Source organism: Chlorocebus sabaeus, chromosome 18, assembly GCF_047675955.1.
Source record: "Chlorocebus sabaeus isolate Y175 chromosome 18, mChlSab1.0.hap1, whole genome shotgun sequence".
Lineage (NCBI taxonomy): Eukaryota > Metazoa > Chordata > Mammalia > Primates > Cercopithecidae > Chlorocebus > Chlorocebus sabaeus.
The window spans coordinates 36,833,347-36,857,567 of record NC_132921.1 but is presented as its reverse complement, the minus strand read 5'-3'; the positions used below and the strand labels follow the sequence as shown (position 1 = coordinate 36,857,567).

At 42.8% G+C, this 24,221-nt stretch overlaps 1 protein-coding gene across 2 annotated transcripts; it reads left to right on the top strand.

The window, feature by feature from the left end:
- Positions 1–68: 68 nt before the first annotated feature.
- On the top strand, positions 69–23,494 carry HAUS1 (HAUS augmin like complex subunit 1). 2 transcript variants are annotated; one of them, XM_073006344.1, is made up of 9 exons: positions 69–180; positions 924–1,134; positions 14,105–14,240; positions 15,861–15,995; positions 17,818–17,941; positions 18,337–18,402; positions 20,290–20,361; positions 20,926–20,973; positions 23,236–23,494. In XM_073006344.1, exons 1-9 carry the CDS (start codon positions 151–153, stop codon positions 23,284–23,286), a joined length of 873 nt encoding a protein of 290 aa, XP_072862445.1. In that variant the 5' UTR covers positions 69–150; the 3' UTR covers positions 23,287–23,494. The 2 variants fall into 2 exon arrangements, with proteins under 2 accessions (XP_072862445.1, XP_007972339.1); XM_007974148.3 differs by having other exon boundaries at positions 76–180; positions 924–1,098.
- Positions 23,495–24,221: the final 727 nt, after the last annotated feature.

Genomic DNA, 24,221 nt, shown 5'->3' with positions numbered 1-24,221 from the left:
GACCAGCCTTGCACAGGCGCTCAGCGGCCGGCAGCCCCAGGAAAAACCACAACTCCCAGAAATCCCGGACCCGGCGAGGGGCGGGTGCCAACGGCGTGTGGGCGGAGCCTAGGGAGTGAGCGGGACGCATCTCCAGCGGGAGCTGCAGCTATGGAGCCACTGGAGGAGAGAGAAACGCAGGTGCTGTGGCGGGAATGGGGATCGGTGGCCTCCTGGAAAACGCGTTTTTGACACCCCCGCGCCGCCAGCAGGTCTCCTGCGCGCGCCACGTCTACTTTTCTCTCCCGTATTCCACACATCCGTCTTTCAGTGCTGCAGTTACTGTCTGCAAGACCCCCTGTGCTTAGACCCTCCTGAAAAATGTCTTTCTCTTCCTTCCCGGGCCTCCCCTTGTTTGGATCTGGCCTGAGAGAGGCGTTGAGCAGCCCCTGGCGACAGACTCTGGAGTGGGACTTAAGCCAAACCCGCCTTCCGGTTCCCTGCTCACCCCGATGCTTCCACATCTGAGCGGCTTCCGCGCCCTGCATCCCAACGCTGGGAGCCTCCCGGCGCGGCGGGGCGTCTGGTGATCGAGGGACAATTGCTTTTTTCAGGCCATGCACGGTCTAATAATGCTTTCTCACTGTTCTATTAAGCTTTAAGGTTTTTCAAGGGGGGCAAATTGTTAGCCTGTACTGCTTTTGTAGATTTGGGAAAGAACGGCTAGTTCTCTGGTAATTTTTAGTCTTGTTCATTGTGTACTTGCTCACTTTTTATTTTACTGATGTCTAGTATCTCCCTAAAGACAAGTGAGGTTGTGAAGTAGGCCTCCAAAGTACTCACAGAAAGCATTTAGTTTGCTTTTGATCACTTCTTTGTCATAATCTCATCGAGCCATTACAGTAAACAAGGCTTATAATATTTGTCTTTCTTTTAATGGTTAGGTTGCTGCGTGGTTAAAAAAAATATTTGGAGATCATCCCATTCCACAGTATGAGGTGAACCCACGGACCACAGAGATTTTACATCACCTTTCAGAACGCAACAGGGTCCGGGATAGGGATGTCTACCTGGTAGTAGAGGACTTGAAGCAGAAAGCAAGTGAATACGAGTCAGAAGGTGAGATTAAGTCCAGAGTTTTGAACGAGAATAGAGGTAACCAAATTTTATAACTCTAAAGTATACAGGATTAATTTACTGTAGACTACTTGTTTCGCTCCTTTATTTTTCCTGGATTTTTCATCCACTGTGTTATAGTAGTAACTTTCTTTTTTATTATTGTTTTATGTTATATATATATATATTTTTTTGGGGGGGGGACAATCTTGCTCTGTCACCCAGGCTGGAGTAGAGTGGTGTGATCTCAGCTTAATGCAGCTTCCACCTCCTGGGTTCAAGTGATTCTTGTGCCTCAGCCTCCCAAGTAGCTGGGACTACAGGCCTGCACCATCACGCCCAGCTAATTTTTGTATTTTAGTAGAGACAGGGTTTCACCATATTGGCCAGCCTGTTCTCGAACTCCTGACCTCAGGTAATCTGCCTGCCTCAGCCTCCCAAAGTGGTGGGATTAGAGGCATAAGCCACCCTGCCCGGCCAGTAGTAATTCTCTAAATAATAAATGTTATTATACTAAATACGTTATTGGTACTCCGATAGAAAAATACTAAGCCTTAAAAGAGTCTAAACTTGTTAGCCTGACACACAAGATGCCTTGTGGTGTTTTACTTACCTATCTGTTTGGTCCATTTCCAGTCTCCGTTATTTAGTCATATGAACCTATCAGGACACCTGAGGTGGTGGCCATGAAATATGAGACTTGGACAAAATTACCCTATGACTACGTATCAGGAGATTGCATTAGAATTTTCTGCTGGGCATATATAGTTTGAAAAAGTGCATTCAAGATGCCTATTGCTTTTATAATACAAACCAGAAAAGTAAAGATTGACAAAAATCTTTTTAGATACGAGAATATACCAAAGAGAGAGGAAGTGAGGCCTGCATCTGCCCTATATTTAACCAGATGTATGGTATTTGTTACATATGATATTTTGAATATAGTGCAGTTTATATTTGATTCTATTGCATATGTGCATTTTTCCAGTATTCTTTTTTTTTTTTTTTTTTAGTAGAGACGGGGTTTCAACGTGTTAGCCAAGATGGTCTCGATCTCCTGACCTCGTGATCTGCCCATCTCGGCCTCCCAAAGTGCTGGGATTACAGGCTTGAGCCACCGCGCCCGGCCTCAAATATTCTTTTAAAAATCAATACACAGCAGGACCAGGTACAGTGGCTCACACCAGTAATCCCAGCACTTTGGGAGGCCAGGGTGGGCGGATCACTTGAGGCCAAGAGTTTGAGAGCAGCCTACCAAGATGGTAAAACCCCGTCTCTACTAAAAATACAAAAATTATCCAGGTGTGTGGATAATTTTTGTGTGCTTGTAATCCCAGCTACTTGGGACGCTGAGGTGGGAGAAATGCTTGAACCCGGGAGGTGGAGGCTGAAGTGAGCAGATATCACACCACTGCCCTCCAGTCTGGGCAACAGAGTGAGACTCTGTCTCATAACAAGCAAACAAACAAACAATTAATTAAAAATTAACATATGGTAAAATTGACTTTTTGTTTTTGTGTACCATTTTAATACACTTAGAGTGTAGAACCACTCCCACAATCTGAAATCACACACACAATCAGGATGCAGAACAGTTCCATCACCCCAAAAACCTCCCCTGTGCCACTCCTTTATAGCTATATTCTCCCATATATGTGCTTTTAAAATTGTCTTTTTTTTTTTTTTTTTTTTTTTTTGAGACAAGTCTGGCTCTGTCGCCTAGGCTGGAGTGCGGTGGCCGGATCTCAGCTTACTGCAAGCTCCGCCTCCCGGGTTTACGCCATTCTCCTGCCTCAGCCTCCCGAGTAGCTGGGACTACAGGCGCCCGTCACCTCGCCCGGCTAGATTTTTGTATTTTTTAGTAGACACGGGGTTTCACCGTGTTAGTCAGGATGGTCTTGATCTCCTGACCTCGTGATCCGCCCGTCTCGGCCTCCCAAAGTGCTGGGATTACAGGCTTGAGCCACCGCGCCCGGCCTAAATTGTCTTATTTTTAAATGATTTTATTTTTATAATTATTAAAATACAGTACAGAGAAAGGGACTTGGAGCCCAGAAAAATCTCATTTTATAAGAGCTTTCTTTTTTGTCTGTCATATACTGTAACCAAAAATCTAAGCATTTCAAAGTAAAATTATTTATGTCTGTCCTTTTTTTTTTTTTTTTTTTTTTTTTGAGACGGAGTCTCACTCTGTCGCCCGGGCTGGAGTGCAGCGGCTCGATCTCAGCTCACTGCAAGCTCCGCCTCCCGGGTTCACGCCATTCTCCCGCCTTATCCTCCGAGTAGCTGGGACTACAGGCGCCCGCCACCACGCCCGGCTAGTTTTTTGTATTTTTAGTAGAGACAGGGTTTCACCATGTTAGCGAGGATGGTCTCGATCTCCTGACCTCGTGATCCACCCGCCTCGGCCTCCCAAAGTGCTGGGATTACAGGCTTGAGCCACCGCCCCCGGCCTGTCTGTCCTTAAATACCTTTCAGGGTGATACATATTAAATAACAAATGTTCTAACTAATGTAAGCAAAATTTTAACAGTTTTTTCTGTTTAGTTATCTAGAAAAGCATTGCCACCATTGATATCTGATAACTCTGTGCATCATTACTTCTTTTTTGTAAGTTTTTCCTTCTCTTATACAGTGAAAGTGTTGAGCAGAAAATGAAAAATATGTGGAACTTTATAACAAGTGTACATTCATGTGTATTGGTAAAGAGTTTCAGTTTCTTCTGTTTGCAATTCTAAAAACTGAGTAGTAATGCCATAGATAGCTCTCTGGACTTGAATGACCTTTGAGTTAAAAATAATCCAAATCATTTTTTAGGTGTAGTTTTTATTTCTGCAAAGCACAGTTCTTTACAGCACATGAGATTGGAACATTTTGGAAATATTTGCAGGAATTGGGAAAGGACATGAAACTTTTAGATGAAGTTTTTTTTTTTTGTTTTTGTTTTTTATAGTGGAGAGATAGAGTCTTCCTATTTTGCTCAGGTTGATCTTGAACTACTGGGTTTAAGTGATCCTCCCACCTCAGCCTACCAAGTAGCTGGGATTATAGGTGCACACCACGTGCCTGGCTGTACGAAGATTTTTAATCATGAGGAATACAGATGAAACTATTGAAACTATTTATTCTTCATGCCACCGATTTGTCAGCTGAGGAGGCAAATGAGAATAAATTGCCCTGGCTAAAACCTCCAATACGGTGTTGGACAAAATCGGCAAGTGCTCTGTCGCTCTGTCACCCGGGCTGGAATGCAGTGGCGCGATCTCCACTCACTGCAACCTGCACCGCCCGGGTTCATTTGATTCTCCTGCCTCAGCCTCCCGAGTACCTGGGATTACAGGCAGGCGCCCACCACACCTGGCTAATTTTTTAATTTTTGGTAGAGGCGGGGTATCACCATATTGGCCAGGCTGGTCTCAAACTCCTGACCTCAAATGATCCACCCACCTTGGCCTCCCAAAGTGCGAGGATTACAAGCGAGGAAATTTACTTCTATTCCTAGTTTGTTGAGTACATTTATCAAGAAAGGGTATTGGATTTTGTCATTTGCTTTTTTTGTGTCTTTTGACATGATCATGTGATTTTTGTTTTTTATTCTCTTGATGTGATGTATTACATTAATTAACTTTCAGACATTGAACCAACATTTATCCCTAGGAAAGATCTCAATTGCTCCTGGTATAATATATATATTTTTTAATTTCTTTTTTTTTTTTTTTTTTTCTGATGGAATCTTGGTCTGTCACACCCAGGCTGGAGTGCAGTGGCACGATCTCAGTTCACTGCAACCTCTGCCTCCTGGGTTCAAGCAATTCTCCTGCCTCAGCTTCCCAGAGTAGCTGGGATTACAGGCACCCACTACCACGCCCGGCTAATTTTTGTATTTTTAGTAGAGATGGCGTTTTGCCTTGTTGGTCAAGCTGGTCTTGAACTCCTGACCTCAGGTGATCCACCCTTCTTGGCCTCCCACAGTGTTAAGATTACAGGCGTGAGCCACTGTGCCCAGCCAGTTTTCTTTTCTTATAATGTCTTTATCTGGTTTTGGTATCAGGATAATACCAGTCTGATGGAAAGAGTTGGGAATTACTTTTTTTTTTTCTGTTTTTTGGAAGAGTTGGTGAAAAATTGGTATTAATTTTTCTTTAAATTATTTGGTAGAATTCAGTGGTGAAGTCATCTGGACCTGGACTTTTCTTTGTGAGAAGGTTTTTTTATTACTAGTTCAATCTGTTCACTTGTTGTAGGCCTATTCAAATGATCTGTTCTTGAGTCAGTTTTCATAGTTGGTTCATTTCATCTAAGTTTCCTAAGTTGTTGATATACAATTGTTTTTAGTATTTCTTTATAATTCTTTTTATAAAATAGGTTGGTAGGACTGTCCTCGCTCTCATTTCTAATTTGTCTTCTCACTTTTCTTCTTAGACAATTTATTTATTTATTTATTTTTTGAGACAGAGTCTCACTCTGTCGCCCAGCTGGAGTGCAGTGGTGCAATCTCAGCTCACTGCAACCTCTGCCTCCTGGGTTCAAGTGATTCTTCTGCCTCAGCCTCCCAAGTAGCTGGGATTACAGGTGTGTGCCACCATGCCCAGCTAATTTTTCTATTTTTTTTTCAGTAGTGTTGGGGTTTATCCATGTTGTTCAGACTGGTCTCGAACTCTTGACCTCGTGATCCGCCCGCCTCAGCCTCCCAAAGTGCTGGGATTAAAGGCATGAGCCACCACTCCTGGCCTTATTTATTTATTTATTTTTGAGACAGGGTGTCACTCTGTCTCCCAGTCTGGAGTGCAGTGGCGCCATCACGTGAGCCTTAACTTCTGGGACTCAAGGGTTTTCCTGCCTCAGCCACATCCCACACTCCTCATGCCCGGACCCCCTTCCCACCCCAACTCCTGAGCTTAAGCAGTCCACTCATTTCTGCCCCACAGAGTGCTGGGATTACAGACTTGAGCCACTGCCAGGCCTCTCCATTTTGTTGATCTTTCTAAAGAGCCAGCTTTTGGTTTCACTTTTTTTCCCTATTGTTTTTCTATTCTCTATACTATTAATTTCCACTCTATTTTTTTTTCTTTTTCTTTCCTTTTTTTTTTTTTTTTTTTTTTTTGAGACAGAGTCTCTGTCACCCAGGCTGGAATGCAGTGGCATGATCTCATCTCACTGCAACCTCCGCCTCCCAGGTTCAAGCGATTTTCCTGCCTCAGCCCCGTGAGTAGCTGGGATTCAGGCACGGGCCACCATAGCCAGAGAATTTTTGTATTTTTACTAGAGACAGTGTTTCACCATGTTACTCAGGCTGGTCTTAAACTTCTGACCCTGCCTCAGCCTCCCAAAGTGCTATGATTTATAGGTGTGAGCAACCACTCCTGGCCCACTCTAGTTTTTAGTATTTCATTACTTCGGCTTGCTTTAGGTTTAGTCTGCTCTTCTTTTTTCAGTGTCTTAAAATGAAAAGTTAGGCTATTGATTTGAGATCTTTCTTCTTTGTTTTTTTTCTTTTTGGTTTTTTTTTTTTTTTTTTTTGAGACGGAGTCTTGCTCTGTCGCCCAGGGTGGAGTGCAGTGGCCAGATCTCAGCTCACTGCAAGCTCCGCCTCCCAGGTTTAAGCCATTCTCCTGCCTCAGCCTCTTGAGTAGCTGGGACTACAGGCGCCCGCCACTACGCCCGGCTAGTTTTTTGTATTTTTAGTAGAAACAGGGTTTCACCGTGTTAGCCAGGATGGTCTCGATCTCCTGACCTCGTGATCCGCCTGTCTCGGCCTCCCAAAGTGCTGGGATTACAGGCTTGAGCCACCGCGCCCGGCCTCTTCTTTGTTAAAATAGGAATTTACAAGTATAAATTTCCCTCCACATGCCGTTTGCAATGTATTTCATAAGTTTTGTTGCATTGTATCTTTATTTTCATTCTTCTCAAAGTATTTTCTAATGTGTTTGATTTAATCTTTACCTGTTGGTTATTAGGAGTGTGTTGTTTAATCGACTTTGTATTAGACTTTTCTCACACTGCTATAACGAACTACCTGAGACTAGGTATAAAGAAAAGAGGTTTGGCCGGGCGTGGTGGCTCAAGCCTGTAATCCCAGCACTTTGGGAGGCCGAGACGGGCGGATCACGAGGTCAAGAGATCGAGACCATCCTGGCTAACATGGTGAAACCCCGTCTCTACTAAAAAATACAAAAATCTAGCCAGGTGAGGTGGCGGGCGCCTGTAGCCCCAGCTACTCTCGGGAGGCTGAGGCAGGAGAATGGCGTGAACCCGGGAGGCGGAGCTTACAGTGAGCTGAGATCCGGCCACTGCACTCCAGCCTGCGCGACAGAGCGAGACTCCGTCTCAAAAAAAAAAAAAAAAAAAAAGAAAAGAGGTTTAATTGACTCACAGTTCCACATGGCTGAGGAGGCCTCAGGAAAGTTACAATCATGGTTGAAGGCGAAGGGGAAGCAAGGCACGTCTTACTCACTATGCCAGAGCAGCAGAGAGAGAGAGAGCACAAAGCTGGAAGTGCCACACTTTTAAACCATCAGATCCGGTGAGAACTCACTATCACAAGAACAGTAAGGGGGACATCTGCCCCCATGATCCAGTCACCTCCCACCAGTCCCCTCCCCGACACGCGGGGAGTACAATTCAACATGAGATTTAGGTGGGGACACAGAGCCACTCTATCACACATATTTGTGAGTTTCCTAAATTTCTGTCTGTTGTCGATTTCTAATTTCATTTCATTTTGACCAAAGAATACCTTGCATTATTTTGATCCTTTTAAATGTATTGACATTTGTTTTATGGCCCAGCATAAAGCTATTCTTTCCTTAAGAATGTTCCATGTGCCCTTGAGAAGTATGTATATTCTCTCGTTGGGTGGAGTATTCTTTTTCTTTTCTTTCTTTTTTTTTTTTTCCTGAGACTGAGTCATGCTCTGTCTCCTAGGCTGGAGTGCAGTGGCGTGATCTCAGCTCACTGCAACTTCCGCCTCTCGGGTTCAAGCAGTTCTCCTGAGTCAGCCTCCCGAATAGCTAGGATTACAGGCATATGCCACCACGCTCAGGTAATTTGTGTATTCCTAGTATAGACAGGGTTTCAGCATGTTGGCCAGGCTGGTCTCGAACTCCTGACCTCATGATCCGCCCACCTCGGCCTCCCAAAGTGCGGGGATTACAGGAATGAGCCACCATGCCCTGCCTCAGTTGCTTTTTTAAACAGTTAAGAGAAGAAAGTAGAAAAAATATGTATGTATGTTCTCTTTATAATTCCATAGTTACCATTACTTACAGTCTTCGTTTTTTCATATGCATTCAGATTACTATTTGAGGCTACTTGATTTCAGCCTACAAAACTTCCCTTAGTTCTTGTAAGTTGAGTCTGCTAGCAACAGATTCTCTCAGTTTTTTCTATCTAACAGACTTTATTTTGTCCTTTTTTTTTTGACACAGAGCCTTGCTCTGTCACCCAGGCTGGTGTATAGTGGCATGATCATAGCTCACTGCAGCCTCGAACTCCTGGGCTCAAGTGATACCCCTGCCTTAGCCTCCCAAGTAGATAGGACTACAGGTGTGAATCACCATGCCCAGCTTATTTTTAAAATTTTTTTTTTTAGATGGAGTTTTGCTCTTTTTGCCCAGACTGGAGTGCAGTGGTGCAATCTCAGCTCACTGCAACCTTCGCCTCCTGGGTTCAAGTGATTCTTTTGCCTCAGCTTCCCAGTAGCTGGGATTACAGGCATGAGCCACCACACCTGGCTAATTTTGTATTTTTAGTAGAGGCAGGGTTTCATCATGTTGGCCAGGCTGGTCTTGAACTCCTAACCTCATGTGATCCACCCATCTGACCTCTCAAAGTGTGGGATTACAGGCATGAGTCACCGACCTGGCCTTTAAAATTTTTTTGTAGAGGTGGGATCTTGCTATTTTGCCTAGGTGTGCCTTCATTTTTTAAAGGTAGTTTTGCTAGGTATAGGATTCTTGGTTGAAGATTTTTTTCTGTTTGAGCACTTTGAATGTGTTATTTCACTGTCTTCTGGCCTACATTATTTCACCAATAAGTCAGCTATTAATCTTGCTGGGGTTTCTTTGTAAGTAACAGGTAGTTTTTCTCTTGCTGCTTTCTTTCTTTTTTTTTTTTTTTGAGACGGAGTCTGGCTCTGTCGCCCAGGCTGGAGTGCAGTGGCCGAATCTCAGCTCACTGCAAGCTCCGCCTCCCGGGTTCATGCCATTCTCCTAGCTCAGCCTCCCGAGTAGCTGGGACTACAGGCGCCTGCCACCTCGCCCGGCTAGTTTTTTTGTATTTTTTAGTAGAGACGGGGTTTCACTGTGTTAGTCAGGATGGTCTCGATCTCCGCCTGTCTCAGCCTCCCAAAGTGCTGGGATTACAGGCTTGAGCCACTGTGCCTGGCTCTCTTGCTGCTTTCAACATTTTCTTTTTTTTTTTTTTTTTTGAGATGGAGTCGCCCAGGCTGGAGTTCAGTGGTGCATTCTCGGCCCACTGCAACCTCCACCTTCCGGGTTCAAGCGATTCTCCTGCCTCAGCCTCCTGGGTAGCTGGGACTACAGGCGCATTCCACCACGCCTGGCTAATTTTTTATATTTTTAGTAGAGACGGGGTTTCACCGTGTTAACCAGGATGGTCTTGATCTCCTGATCCATCCAGCTCGGCCTCCCAAAATGGGATCACACGCATGAACCAATGCACCTGGCCTCAAGATTTTCTTTTACTTCAGCATTTTTTACTTTGATATGTCTGTTTGTAGTTCTCTTTACATGTATTTTACTTGCATTTACTTGGACATTTCAGACAACATATTGTATCCTTGCTGGGTACTAATCTTACTTCCTCGTGTTATTGTTATTTGCTTACCTGTCTGCTGGCTGGACTATTTTAGTGAAGTCTGTTTATCCCCTACAGTGTTAAACTCCTGATGTTGCTCCTCAGGGAGACACATACTTGAGTATCCCCAAGGTCACTCTGAGTTGACAGTGTTTGGGTCACGCTGACTTCCTTTCTTTCACTGAGCACACCTAACTGTAAAATTCCACTAATTGACAGCTGTTGTTTTCAACAAGGCCCTGGGCATAACCTGCTCTACAAGCAATTCCAATCAAATTCTAGCTCCCTTAGAGGAATAGTTTCTGAGGTCAGTTAGATATTTGTTTTATCTTCTGGATGGCTCCTCCTAGATGTCATACTCACTGGTTCTCCCCTGCAAACTAACTGCCCTGCAGTTTAGCCTGTATCTTGAGTCTGCTCCCAATTCCTTTGACCACAACTTCTACTCTTTTTGAGATTGCCGTTAGGCTTGAACTTCTCCAAGCTCTGTTGCAAATGTAGTCAGTTCCTTTGGGAAGAGATGGGGAGCCATCTGTTTTATGACTTGCTTTTCCCCCGAGGCAAAATCTCTGAGCCCAGGCTCTAGAGTTGGAGTTGGGGCTGGGTAGGGAAAATGTCAAGTTTCTCACTGAGTGATATGCCAGCTATAGGAACTGCTTGGTAGAGAAGGAGTGCGGCAGCCTTAGGTTTTCTTGGCTTGCCTCTCCTGGTGTGGAACTACCACCTCACTAGCCAGAGCAAGGGCCACTGGGACTCCAGTATTTTCAGCTTGCCTTACTCCAGGAGCTTCCATTCCAAGAGCAGTGGCTGGGCAGGCACACCTCTCGACCACATCCCCCTGGGACTTGGATGCAGTAGCAGATAGCTAGTGGCAGGATAAAAAACACTAAAATCTTGCTTCTCCCAGGAAGAAAGCCTTCTAGCTGGGAGCTGGGAGCAAAGAAAACCCTATGTTGACTGTAGCAGTCTGGAGTGGAGTCTCCGCCTCAGTGAGCTGAAAGGGAGGAGAGAGGGAGGAGTCTTGGTTCAAATACCACAAATTCTCAGTGTCCTTACTGAGTTTTTTATAGATTTTATTGAATAGTTGTTTCTTCATTTGCTGTTTACCCTTAGGACCATTTTTAGAGGCTTTAAATGGTTGGGTTTGTTTTCTTTCTTATAATTTTTACCAGTTTCACTGAAGAGCAGGTCAGCCCAACTCCTGCAGTATTATGCTGCAAGTTGATCTCCTGATCAACTGATTTTTGACAAGGGTGTAACAAGACAATTCAACTGAGAAAACAACAGCGTTTTCAACAAAAGGGACAACTGGATATCCACATGCTCAAGAATGAAGTTGGACTCAAACTCACACAAAATAGAAGAATTATCTCAAAATGAATAAAAACCCTAAAAAGGCCAGGTACGGTGTAATCCCAGCACTTTGGGAGGCCGAGGCGGGTGGATCACCTGAGGTTAGGAGTTTGAGACCAGCTTGGCCAATGGGGCGAAACCCTGCCTCTACTAAAAATGCAACAATTAGCCAGGCATGGTGGCATGTGCCTGTAGTCCCAGCTACTTGGGAGGCTGAGGTGGGAGGATTGCTTGAGCCCAGGAAGCAGAGGTTGCAATGAGCCAATATCGTGCCACTGCACTCCAGCTTGGGTGATAGAGTGAGACCCTGCCTCAAAAAAAAAAAAAGCCTAAAAAATATAAGAGCTAAACCTAAAATGCATAGAAGGCAACAAAGGTATATACCCTTGTAACCTTGGTTTTGGCATTGGTTTCTTGGATATGATACCAAAAGCACAAGCAACAAAAGAAAAAGTACTTAAATTAGATATCATCAAAATGTAAAACTTTTGTTCTCAAAGGACACCATCAAGAATATGAAAAGACAGGCCGGGCGTCATGGCTCACACCTATAATCTCAGCACTTTGGGAGGATCACCTGAGTCTCGAGTTCAAGACCAGCCTGGCCAACATGGTGAAACTGTGTCTCTACTAAAAATACAAAAATTAGCTGGGTGTGGTGGCACGCACCTGTAATCTCATCTATTTGGGAGGCTGAGGCATGAGAATCACTTGAACCTGGGAGGCAGAGGTTGCAGTGAGCCGAGATCATGCCACTGCACTCCAGCCTGAGCAACAGAGCGAGATTGTCTCAAAAAAAAAAAAAAAAAAAAAGAATATGAAAAGAGACAGTCCTCAGAATGGGAGAAAATATTTATAACTATATCTGATATGGGACTTGTATCTGCAACATGTAAAGAACTCTTACAACTCAATAATAAAGGCTGGGCACAGTGGCTCACACATGTAATCCCACCACTTTGGGAGGCTGAGGCGGACAGACTGCTTAAGCCCAGGAGTCTGAGGTCAGCCTAGGCAACATGGCGAACCACATCTCTAAAAAAATCACCAAAATTAGCCAGGCATGGTGGTGGACACCTGTAGTCTCAGCTACTTGGGAGGCTGAGGTGGGAGGATCACTTGAGCCCAGAAGGTGGAGGTTGCAGTGAGCCGAGATTGTGCCACTATACTCCAGCCTGGGTGACAGAGTGAGACCCTGTCTCAAAAACAACAACAACAACAACAAAGAAAACCTCAATAATAAAAAGACAACCCAATTTTAAAATGGGCAAGGGGTATACATAGACATTTCTCCTACGAAGATACACAAATAGTCACAAAGCCCAGCATCATTAGTCATTAGAGAAATTCAAATCAAAACCACAGTGCTAGGCTGGGCACAGTGGCTCACGCCTGTAATTCCAACACTTTGGGAGGCCAAGGCAGGCAGATCGCTTGAGTCCAGGAGTTCAAGATCAGCCTGGGCAACATGGCAAAACACCATCTCTACAAAAAAATACAAAAATTAGCCAGGTATAGTGGTCCACAGCTACCTGGGAGGCCGAGGTGGGAGGATCATCTGAGATCGTGCCACTGTTCTCCATCCTGGATGACAGAGGGAGACCCTGTCTCAAGAAAATAAACAAATCCCACAGTGCTACTTCACACTCACTAGGATGGCTATAATCAAAAAGACAGATATTACAACTGTTGGAGAAGATGTGGAAAATTGGAGCCTTCATCACTTCTAGTGGGAATATAAAATCATCCAATCACTTTGGAAAACAATCTGACCATTCCTAAAATGTTTAAACATAGAGTTAACATATGACCAGCAATTCCATTTATACCCAAGAGAAATGAAAACGTGTTCATATCAAAACCTGACATGTACTGAATGAGTGTTTTCAGCAGCATTTATAATAGCCAAAATGTGGAAACAACCCAAATGTCCATCAGTGGTTAAGTGGATAAATAAAATGTGATATGTCCATATAATGGAATATTATTCAGCCATAAAAAGGAGTGAAGTACTGGTACCTGCTGTGGCATGGATGAACCTTGAAACTATTGTGAAAGAAACTAGTCACAGAGGACCACACATCTTATGATGCCATTCATATGAAATGTCCCAAATAGGCAAATGAATAAAGACAGGAAGTGGTTGCTAGGGTTTCATGGGTTGGGAGATTAGAAAGTGATGACTAAACGGGACTGGGCATGGTGGCTCACACCTGTAATCCTAGCACTTTGGGAGGCCAAGGCTGGCGGATCACCTGAGGTCAGCCTGGGCAACCTAGCAAGATCTGGTCTCTAGAAGAAAAAATAAGCCGGGGCGGTGGCTCACGCTTGTAATCCAAGCACTTTGGGAGGCTGAGGTGGGCAGATCACAAGGTCAGGAGTTCAAGACCAGCCTGGCCAACACAGTGAAACCCTGTCTCTACTAAAAATACAAAAAACATTAGCTGGGTGTGGTGGTGGGCACCTGTAATCCCAGCTACTCAGGAGGCTGAGGCAGGAGAATCACTTGAACCCAGGAGACGGAGATGGCAGCGAGCTGAGATCGCACCACTGCACTCCAGCCTGGGTGACAGCGAGACTCCATCTCCATTTCAAAAAGAAAAAAAAGAAAAAAGAAATAAAGTGATGACTAAGGGTTGTAGAGTTTCTTTTTGGAGTGATAAAAATGTTTTTAAGAATAGATTGTACTGATGGGGATACAACTCTGAATACACTAAAAGCCACTGAATTACATACCTTAGGTGGGTGGCTTATATGGTATGTGAAGTATGTCTTGATAAAGCTGTTAAAAATGTTTTAAAAAGCAAACAGTCACCATGGAACTCTTTCATGTTTTTAGCCAAGTATCTTCAAGACCTTCTCATGGAGAGTGTGAATTTTTCCCCTGCCAACCTCTCTAGCACTGGTTCCAGGTATCTGAATGCTTTGGTTGACAGTTCGGTGGCCCTTGAAACAAAGGATACCTCACTAGCTAGGTAATTCTTGCTTCAGTTTTAATTTCCGCAATCATATCTGCTAGAAGGTCTCAAAGACTTTTTGTTCTCAGCGTAATTCTATATGAAAAATTGGCAGTAAATACAAAGCGCTGAATTTAGTTACTTCGTGTCTTTGCCAGTAAGTATAATTAATTTGGATAAACTTGGTATTGGTTAATTTTTAGTGTTTTCTTCTTCCAGGATTAGGTTTATGAAGGGTGGTTCTCATGTGTATTTGGAAAGGAGTTACTATCACATTGTTTCCTGTGTATAATAAGAAAGATAGTATGCTAAATGATTTAGTTGAGCATAGTAAATTTTGGTTATGTCTACCTTTTTGTTGAGTAGGTAAGGAATTTTCATTCTTTTTGACAGGCATTTTACTTATATAATAACATGATTCTTCCAACAACCTTTAGAGGAAACTGAGGGTCAGGAGGTGTGGGTTAGATAATTTCTCCAAGCTACTAAATGACAGAGCTGAGATTCAAAACCAGTCTTATAAAATTCATATGACTATCACTTTTGGCCATATCTTAGCTAGGACTACTATTTTGTTTTTGTTTTTGTTTTTGAGACAGAGTCTCGTTCTGTCGCCCAGGCTGGAGTGCAGTGGCGTGATCTGGGCTCACTACAACCTCCGCCTCCCGGGGTAAAGCGATTCTCCTACCTCAGCCTCCCAAATACCTGGGATTACAGGCGCTTGCCACCATGCCCGGCTAATTTTTTTGTATTTTTAGTAGAGACGGGGTTTCACCATGCTGGCCAGGCTGGTCTCAAACTACTGACCTTGTGATCTACCCACTTCTGCCTCCCTAAGTGCTGGGATTACAGGCGTGAGCCACTGTGCCCGGTAGGACTACAAATATTGATACAACCTATAATCAAAGAACAACGCAGCAGAGCAGCTTACCTGTCAACTTAAAGGCAATTTGTATATAAACTCAAAGACTAGTGTTTTAGGTATAAGAACATGCCTACTGTATGGCAGCAGAAATCTAGACTTGAATTAAGTAAGTTCAGCAGATAACAAATACCAGTTGTATGTTAGTTGCATAAGCATTGAGGAAGCAAGGATGAATCATATAATTTCTTGCCTTTTTTTTTTTTTTTAACAAATACAGTGTGTTTTAGAATTTTTTTTTTTTAACTTTCTTATACTTACATACTATCATACAACTTAAAGTCACATTATGTTTTGTGCCTTCTTACTATAGCTCTGGTATAACACTGGGGAAGCAAGATGAATACGATAGTAACTGCCTTCAAGAACAGTCTCTGCTTACAGTCAAATAAGGGAGATGGAAATGTAACTATAACATAGTGTGACAGCTGTAACAGTAAAAGTATGTATAAGGTCCAGCTGGGTAGCACAGAGAAGGAGGTAGTTAATGCCAGGATGACAGTGATGCTCATCTGAGTTTTGAAGGAACAAATGGAACTTTGCCAAATGAAGAAGGGTATTCCAGGCAATGGGAACAGTGTGTAAAAAAACGCATAAAGGTATAAACAGCATGGTTATATAAAAATCTACATAGCAGTAATGTCATTTTTAGCAATAAGAAGTAATTATAATTATTGCCCGTTAAGCCCATGTATATGACCAGATTCTTCTTTTAGTTTTATCCCTGCAGTGAATGATTTGACCTCTAATCTCTTTCGTACCAAATCAAAAAGTGAAGAAATCAAGATTGAACTGGAAAAACTTGAAAAAAATCTAACTGCAACATTAGTATTAGAAAAATGTCTACAAGAGTAAGTAATTGAGTTCTAAGTGGTGACAATTTATAAATAAGGGAGTAATAGGACATTGTCAAATTTAGTTTTGGCAGTAGGTGTGATTTTAAAAACATTAGGAAATAGGGTCCATAAAACACTTTTTTAAGTAGAATGATTAGTGAAGCTGGAGATCATTGGATATGACTTTTTCAGCTTTTTTTTTTTTTTTGAGATGGAGTCTCACTCTGTTACCCAGGCTGGAGTACAATGGCGCGATCTCAGCTCACCGCAACCTCCACCTCCTGGGTTCAAGCGATTCTCCTGCCTCAGCCTCCTGAATAGCTGGGATTATAGGCATGAGCCATCACGCCCAGCTAATTTTGTATTTTTAGTAGAGACGGGGTTTCTCCATGTTGGTCAGGCTGGTCTCGAACTCCGACCTCAGGTGATCCACCCACCTCGGCCTCCCAAAGTTCTGGGATTACAGGCGTGAGCCACTGCGCCCAGCCTGACTTTTTCAGCTTTTATTCATACAATTTCTTACCCTGTTTTTTTTCTTTTCTTTTTTTTTTTTTTTTTTTTTTTTGGAGATGGAGTCTCGCTGCAACATCCAGGCTGGAGTGGTGCAATGGTGCAATCTTGGCTCACTGCAACCTCCACTTCCCAGGTTCAAGCGATTCTTCTGCCTCAGCCTCCCCAGTAGCTGGGAGCACAGGTGCGCACTACCACACCCAGCTGATTTTTGTGTTTTTAGTAAAGACAGGGTTCACTATATTGGCCAGGCTGGTCTCGAACTGCTGACCTCAAGTGGTCCACCTGCCTTGGTTTCCCAAAATGCTGGGATTACAGGCATGAGCCACCATGCCCAGCCTCTTGCCTTTTTTTTTTAAAACAAATAATGTGGGTTTTAGAATTTTCAAACTGTATGTGATTTTTTTTATACTTATAAACTACTATACAACTTAAAGTCACATTATGTTTTGTTGTGCATTCTTGCTATAGCTGTGGTATCCCTCTTATGATGCTTTAGGCCTTTTTTAGGTTGTTTTTGCCCCAGAGATTAGGGCCTATAGATCAGGGGTATGTGTATATATGCACAAGTAATTTGGCGGTATGTAAATTTATTCAACAAATATTGACTACATATGTGCAAGGCACTGTCTTGTCACATTTATCTTTATTTATTTATTTGTTTAATTTGTTTTTTTGAGACAGAGTTTCTCTCTTGTCACCCAGGCTAGAGTGCAGTGGCGTGATCTCAGCTCACTGCAACCTTTGCTTTCCAGGTTCAAGTGTTTCTCCTGCCTCAGCCTTTCAAGTAGCTGGGATTACAGGCACCTGCCACCACACCCAGCTAATTTTTTTGTATCTTTAGCAGAGATGGGGTTTCACCATGTTGGCCAGGCTGGTCTCGAACTCCTGACCCCAGGTGATCTGCCCACCTTGGTCTCCCAAAGTGCTGGGATTATAGATGTAAGCCACTGTGGCTGGACATCTACAAAAATTTTAAAAATTAGCCAGGTATAGTGGCATGTGTCTATAGCCCTAGCTATATGGGAGACTGAGGTGGGAGGATCACTTGAGCCAAGGAGCTTGAGGCTGCAGTGATCACACCACTGCATTCAAGCCTGGGTGAGAGACCAAGACCTCATCTCTTAAAAAAAAAAAAAAAAAAAAAAAAAGCTCAGAGTGCAACATGGAGGGAAAGATGACCTGGTTACCAACTCTTGGCCAAGCCAGAGTTGGTATCCAAAAGTAGAGTAGTAGAGATTGAATCCAAAAGTAGTAGAGTTTCTATTGTACAATCCTTTTACTGAGGAAAAGAAGAAGAAAATGTTTTTAATTTTGCTTTTTAAAGGGATGTCAAGAAAGCAGAGTTGCATCTGTCTATAGAAAGGGCCAAAGTTGATAATCGTCGTCAGAACATGGACTTTCTAAAAGCAAAGTCAGAGGAATTCAGATTTGGAATCAAGGCTGCAGAGGTTTGTATGAAGGACTGAATATAGTTAACTCTCTTCATCCTTATTTTTTACCATCACCCTCACAGCTAGGCATTATTATTCCCTTTTTACAGATGAGAGGACTACGGAGAAGTTGGTAACTTGCCTAAGATTACGTAGCCAACATAGTAAGCAGATCTAGATTCAAACTCAGGCATCCAGGCTCTGAAACTCAGGCCTTACTCACTGTACCCATCTTGTCACAAATGCATGAGTGTGGAAAGGATTCACATGTAAGGTGCAAATGCTTAGATACGTGTACAGTTTTTCATGTATACTTTGTAGCTCCTCTTTACTGTGTTATATGTTAAAAATATTTGATGGTGGTCACTTTTGAAATAATTTTTTAACTGAACTCCTTTTTTTGGTAATTGTAGGAGCAACTTTCAGCCAGAGGCATGGATGCTTCTCTGTCTCATCAGTCCCTAGTAGCACTATCAGAGGTGAGCTTATTTTAACTTAATTTAACTTTCTTTAAAATTTTACTCCACGATCTGCTTTTTCATTTGTTTATTTTTATTTGGCTTTTATTCACTGTGGACCTGATTTCTTTTCCTTTACCTTTGTACTCTATATTCACTGGTATTTATATCTTTTATTCCATGTTTAGCTGTATATGCCCTCACATGTCCATGGTTTCCTTTTTATTATAAGTTAGAAACTCTGCTGGAGTCACTTATGTATTATGGATGTATTTATTAGACAAATTTATTAAAGGACCATAAGCTAATCATCTAGGTGCTCCCCTTTCTTCTCTTTCAGTAGACAGTAAAATGCAGGTTTCCAAACTCCTGTAGTTACCAAATGCAATTCTGGGATTTTAGGTTATATAAAGGTTTTGCCTGTTTTGGTGGGAAGAGAGAGAAATAGCGGGTTTTGTTTTGTTTTATTATTCTTAACATTTTTCATACTTTGTTCTTGGAATCTAATGTTGACAATTCATAAATATGTATTTGGGACTCTAGTTCTTCCTTTACATTTTTTTCCCTTGTTTTAATAAATAGAGATGGGGGTCTTGCTATGTTGCCCAAACTGGTCTCAAATTCCTTGGCTCAAGTGATCCTCCCACCTTGGCCTCCCAAAGTGCTGGGGTTAGAAGTGTGAGCCACCGCACCCAGCCTCCTTTAGGTTTTGATTCCTCTTAATCACATTATTTTGTATTCTTAGACAGCATACTTCAATCCTATTGTTAATAAATGGGAGTAAAGACCATACATGGTGGCTCACACCTGTAATCCCAGTACTTTGGGAGGCAGAGGCAGGAAGATTACTTAAGCCCAAGAGTTTGAGACCAGCCTGGGCAATAAATCAAGACTCTAGCTCTACAAAAAGTTAAAAAAACTAGGCCAGGCGCGGTGGCTTATTCCTGTAATCCCGGCACTTTGGGAGGCCAAGGCAGGCGAATAACATAAGGTTGGGAGTTTGAGACCAGCCTGGCCAAAATGGCAAAACCTTGTCTCTACTAAAAATACTAAAATTAGCTTTGTGTGGTGGGACATGCCTATAATCCCAGCTACTCAGGAGGCTGAGACAAGAGAAAGGAGAATCGCTTGAACCTGGGAGGCAGAGGTTGCAGTGACCTGAGATCGTGCCACCACTGCACTCCAGCCTGGGTGACAGAGCAAGACTCCATCTCAAAAAAAAAAAAAAAAAAAAAGAGCTGTGCACGGTGGCTCACGCCTATAATCTTAGCATTTTGGGAGGCCGAGGTGTGTGGATCATAAGGTCAGGAGAACGAGACCATCCTGGCTAACACGGTGAAACCCCATCTCTACTAAAAATACAAAAAATTAGCTGGGGTGGTGGCATGTGCCTGTAGTCCCAGCTACTTGGGAGGCTGAGGCAGGAGAATTGCTTGAACCCAGGAGGCGGAGGTTGCAGTGAGCCAAGATTGCGCCACCTCACTCCAGCCTGGGCGATAGCGAGACTCCATCTCAAAAAAAAAAAAATTAGCCAGGCATGGTGGTGCATGCCTGTGTTCCCGGCTACCTGGGAGGCTGAGGCGGGAAGGTTGCTTGAGCCCAGGAGTTTGAGGCTACCGTAAGCCGTGGTTGTACCACTGCACTCCAGCCTGGGCAACACAGAGAGATTCCGTCTCAAAAAATAATAATTAAATAAGAATATCACTTTCCTATTTTAAGCATCTAACAGGTGCTGTTTCCATTTGGAGTGAGTTTGTCTATCTATTTATCTTAGAAGCTCTTTATTTGATAACATTATTTAAAACATACTAATGTAAATGCTTTGTTGTGTTTTATTTCAGAAATGGGCAGTATTAGTTGCATTGTGAATGTTTCTGTTACTCTGTGACTGTGTTCTTTTACCCCCAGAAACTGGCAAGATTAAAGCAACAGACTATACCTTTGAAGAAAAAATTGGAATCCTATTTAGACTTAATGCCGGTAATAATTTTCGTGTATTAAAAAAAAATTGTTTCCTCCAACCTTCCCTAAGGGTACTATATGACCATGAAAATAGTGTGTTTAAGCCAGGCATGCTGGCTCACGCCTGTAATCCCAGCACTTTTGGAGGCTGAGGCAGGCTGATCACCTGAGGTCAGGAGTTCGAGACCAGCCTGACCAACACAGTGAAACCCCATCTCTACTAAAAATACAAAAATTAGCTGGGCATGGTGGTGGGAATCTATAATCCCAGCTACTGAGGAGGCTGAGGCAGGAAAATCTCTTGAACCCGGGAGGCAGAGGCTGCAGTGAGCCAAGATTGCGCCATTGCACTCCAGCCTGGGCAACAGAGTGAGACTCCCTCTCAAAAAAAGAAAGAAAGAAAGAAAATAATGTATCGGTTTTTAAGGGTTTAAAGTCAGTGGTCAATTTCAGTGTTATATGTACATTGGGTCTTCCCTCTGGGAGGCTTTTTGCCTTTTGAAAAGGATTGTGGCATTATTTTTCTCCTTGAGTCTGAATTGAGGCAATATGACCTTTCCTTGTTTTATTTTTTTTTTAAAGAATCCATCTCTTGCTCAAGTGAAAATTGAAGAAGCAAAGCGTGAATTAGTAAGTAGTTCCTGTAATTTTTTTAGATTTTTTTAAAAAGAAAATAAATGCTAATATAGCTCAAGTCCTCTTCATCCTTCTTTCCTTTCTCCTCAGCAGTAAACTGCAGTCCTAAAGTTACCGTGTATCATTCTCCTGCAGCTTTTAATACTTTTTTGGTTGTGTACATGTGTATATATTTTTTCCATGAAAAAACATGTAGTAACTGGGCACGGTGGCTCACACCTGTAATCTCAGCACTTTGGGAGGCTGAGGCGGGTGGATCACCAGAGGTCAGGAGTTCAAGACCAGCCTGGCCAACATGAGGAAACCCTGTCTCCACTAAAAATACAGAAATAAGCTGGGTGTGGTGATGTGTGCCTGTAATCCCAGCTACTCGGGAGGCTGAGGCAGGAGAATCGCTCGAACCTGGGAGGTGGAGGTTGCAGTGAACCGAGATCACGCCACTGCACTCAGCCTGGGGGACAGAGCAAGACTTCATCTCAAAAACAACAACAAAAAAACATATGGTAGTATTTTAGCCTTTTAAAATGTTGTGTAGATTTCCCTAGTGGAAAAAGGGGGATATATTGAGACATACAGAATATTCTAGGCAAAAAGAATTTGCAAAGTCATATAAGCTGAAAAATGGAGGACTTATTCAAGCTGTAGCAAGTGATAAGTTCCAGCTGCTTAGAAGCATGAAATGTAAGACAGAGTTGGAAAAAGTTCATTGGTTTATGATGTAGAGGGCCTTAATATATAAAGAGTGTTGAACTTAGAGGATGTAGAGACCATGGAAAGCTGCTGTGTGTTTCCTTGTTTTTTAAACTCAAGAGAAATATCATCAAAGCTATGCTTTTTATTTTTGAGAAAGAGTCTTGCTCTGTCTTCTAGGCTAGAGTGCAGTGGTGTTAGCTCACTGCAACCTCCGGCTCACAGATTCAAGCAGTTCTCATGCCTCAGCCTCCCAAGTAGCTGGGATTACAGGTGCGTACCACCATGCCCGGCTAATTTTTGTATTTGTATTTATTTAATTTTTTTTTTTTTTTTTAATGGAGTCTTGGTCTGTTGCCCAGGCTGGAGTGCAATGGCATGATCTCAGATCACTGCAACCTCCACCTCCCAGGTTCAAACGATTGTCTTGTCTCAGCCTCCTGAATACCTGGAACTACAGGCACCTGCCACCACGCCTGGCTAATTTTTATATTTTTAGTAGAGATGGGGTTTCGCCACATCGGCTAGGCTGGTCTCGAACTCTTGACCTCAGGTGATCCACCCACCTTGGCCTCCCAAAGTGGTGGGATTACAGGCGTGAGCCACCACACTCGGCCAAATTTCTGTAGTTTTAGTAGAGATAGGGTTTCACCATGTTGGCCAGGCTGGTCTCCAACTCCTGACCTCAAGTGATCCACCGGCTTTGGCCTTCCAAAGTGCTAGCATTACAGGCATGAGCCACCACGCCTGGCCAAAGCTATGCTTTTTGATCAGGTTAGTGCATTAGGAAGATTATTCTGTAGCCAGTGTTTAGGGTTGATTGGGGGAGGGAGAAAGAAAATTGCAGAAACCAATTTGCCTATTTAGGCCAGAGAAGAAGTAAAGAGGACAGTGGCAATGAAAATGGAAAAGAGGCCGGGTGCAGTGGCTCACACCTGTAATCCCAGCACTTTGGGAGGCCAAGGTGGGTGGATCACAAGGTCAAGAGTTGAAGACCAACCAGGCCAAGATGGTGAAACCCCATCTCAACTAAAAATACAAAAAAAATTAGCCAGGCATAGTGTTGGGCGCCTGTAATCTCAGCTACTCAGGAGGCTGAGGCAGAGAATTGCTTGAACCCAGGAGGCAGCGGTTGCAGAGTGAGCCGAGATCGTCCCACTGTACTCCAGCCTGGGTAACAGTGACACTGCATCTCAAAAAAAAAAAAAAAAAAAAAGCGGAAAAGAGGTGATGTGAGTGACATTGTGGAAGCATATTGTTTTAGTAGCAAAGGCCAGAAAAATTTATTCATGTGTCATTACAGATTTCTCTCTCTAAAGGTTTTTTTTCCCTTCCCTTCACATGTTTCTTAGAATCACTTAGGAGTCTGAGTGCTTTTGCAGGGGAAGAGAAGGGAGATGTAAAAGCAAGGGAATGTCTAAAAGCATATTAGATATTCATAATGGTATTTTTAAAATTTTTTGTTTTAGTGTTTCCTTTTTTGCTTCCCTTATTTTAAATAGCATTAAATAAAAGTTAGAACATCTGTTTTATGTCGTTATTTATGGTATGTCTTTCTTCCTGTAGGATAGCATTGAAGCTGAACTTACAAGAAGAGTAGACATGATGGAACTGTGACATGAGCCAAATAAACATCCTTTTCCCTAGCAAAGTAAATCGAATAGGACTTTACAGAGTTCTTTTTCCTCTTGGCATTTCTTAACAACAAAATTTTGTGTGTTCTTAGATTACAGAATGTCATATTTGATAGAATATGGTTTCTTACTGTATATTGCATTTTTGTGCCCAAATACATAGTTTTCGTATTAAAAAGCCTTTTCTCTTACTTCGTTTCTATGTGGTTGGTGGTTAAGAATCCTTCAGTAGCTCTACAAGGCAAACGTTACAACAGTTGTGCATGTATTCATTAGGTCAGCTAAAGTGAAAAGGAAAGGTTCCACAGCTCCCCAGTATGTTTCTCCCACTCTCTTCTTTCTCCAGGGGTTTGCTTTCATTCTTTTTGATCAGCTCACTGCCTGCCTCCAAATGTTAATACATGCAGGAATTTAGTTTATGAAAAAGATGACCTTTTAAATCAGTAATAGAAAGATGGATAATTCAACACTTGGCATTAGGTCCATACTTCACACCTTATGTCAGGACAATCCAAAGAATCAAATATTTAAATATAAAAAATTTAAAAATAAAGTTACTAGAAGAAATTGAAGGGAAGTTTTAATGTTTTGACCTCTTTTTAAGAGACAGGCTCTTGCTATATTGCCCAGGCTGGCCTCAAAATCCTGGACTCAAGCAATCCTCCCCCCTCAGCCTGTTGAGTACCTGACACCACAGGTATGTGCCCCTGCACCCAGGCTAATGTTTGATTTTTAAATAATTGTGAGTCAGAAATGTATGACCAGAACTCAAGTGCCATCAATAAGTGCTTAAAATATTTAAATGTTTTGTTTTAAGCCAGAGTCTTGTTCTGTCTCCCAGGCTGGAGTGCAATGGTATGATCTTGGCTCACTGCAGCCTCTACCTCCCAAATTCAAGGGATTTTCATGCCTCAGCTT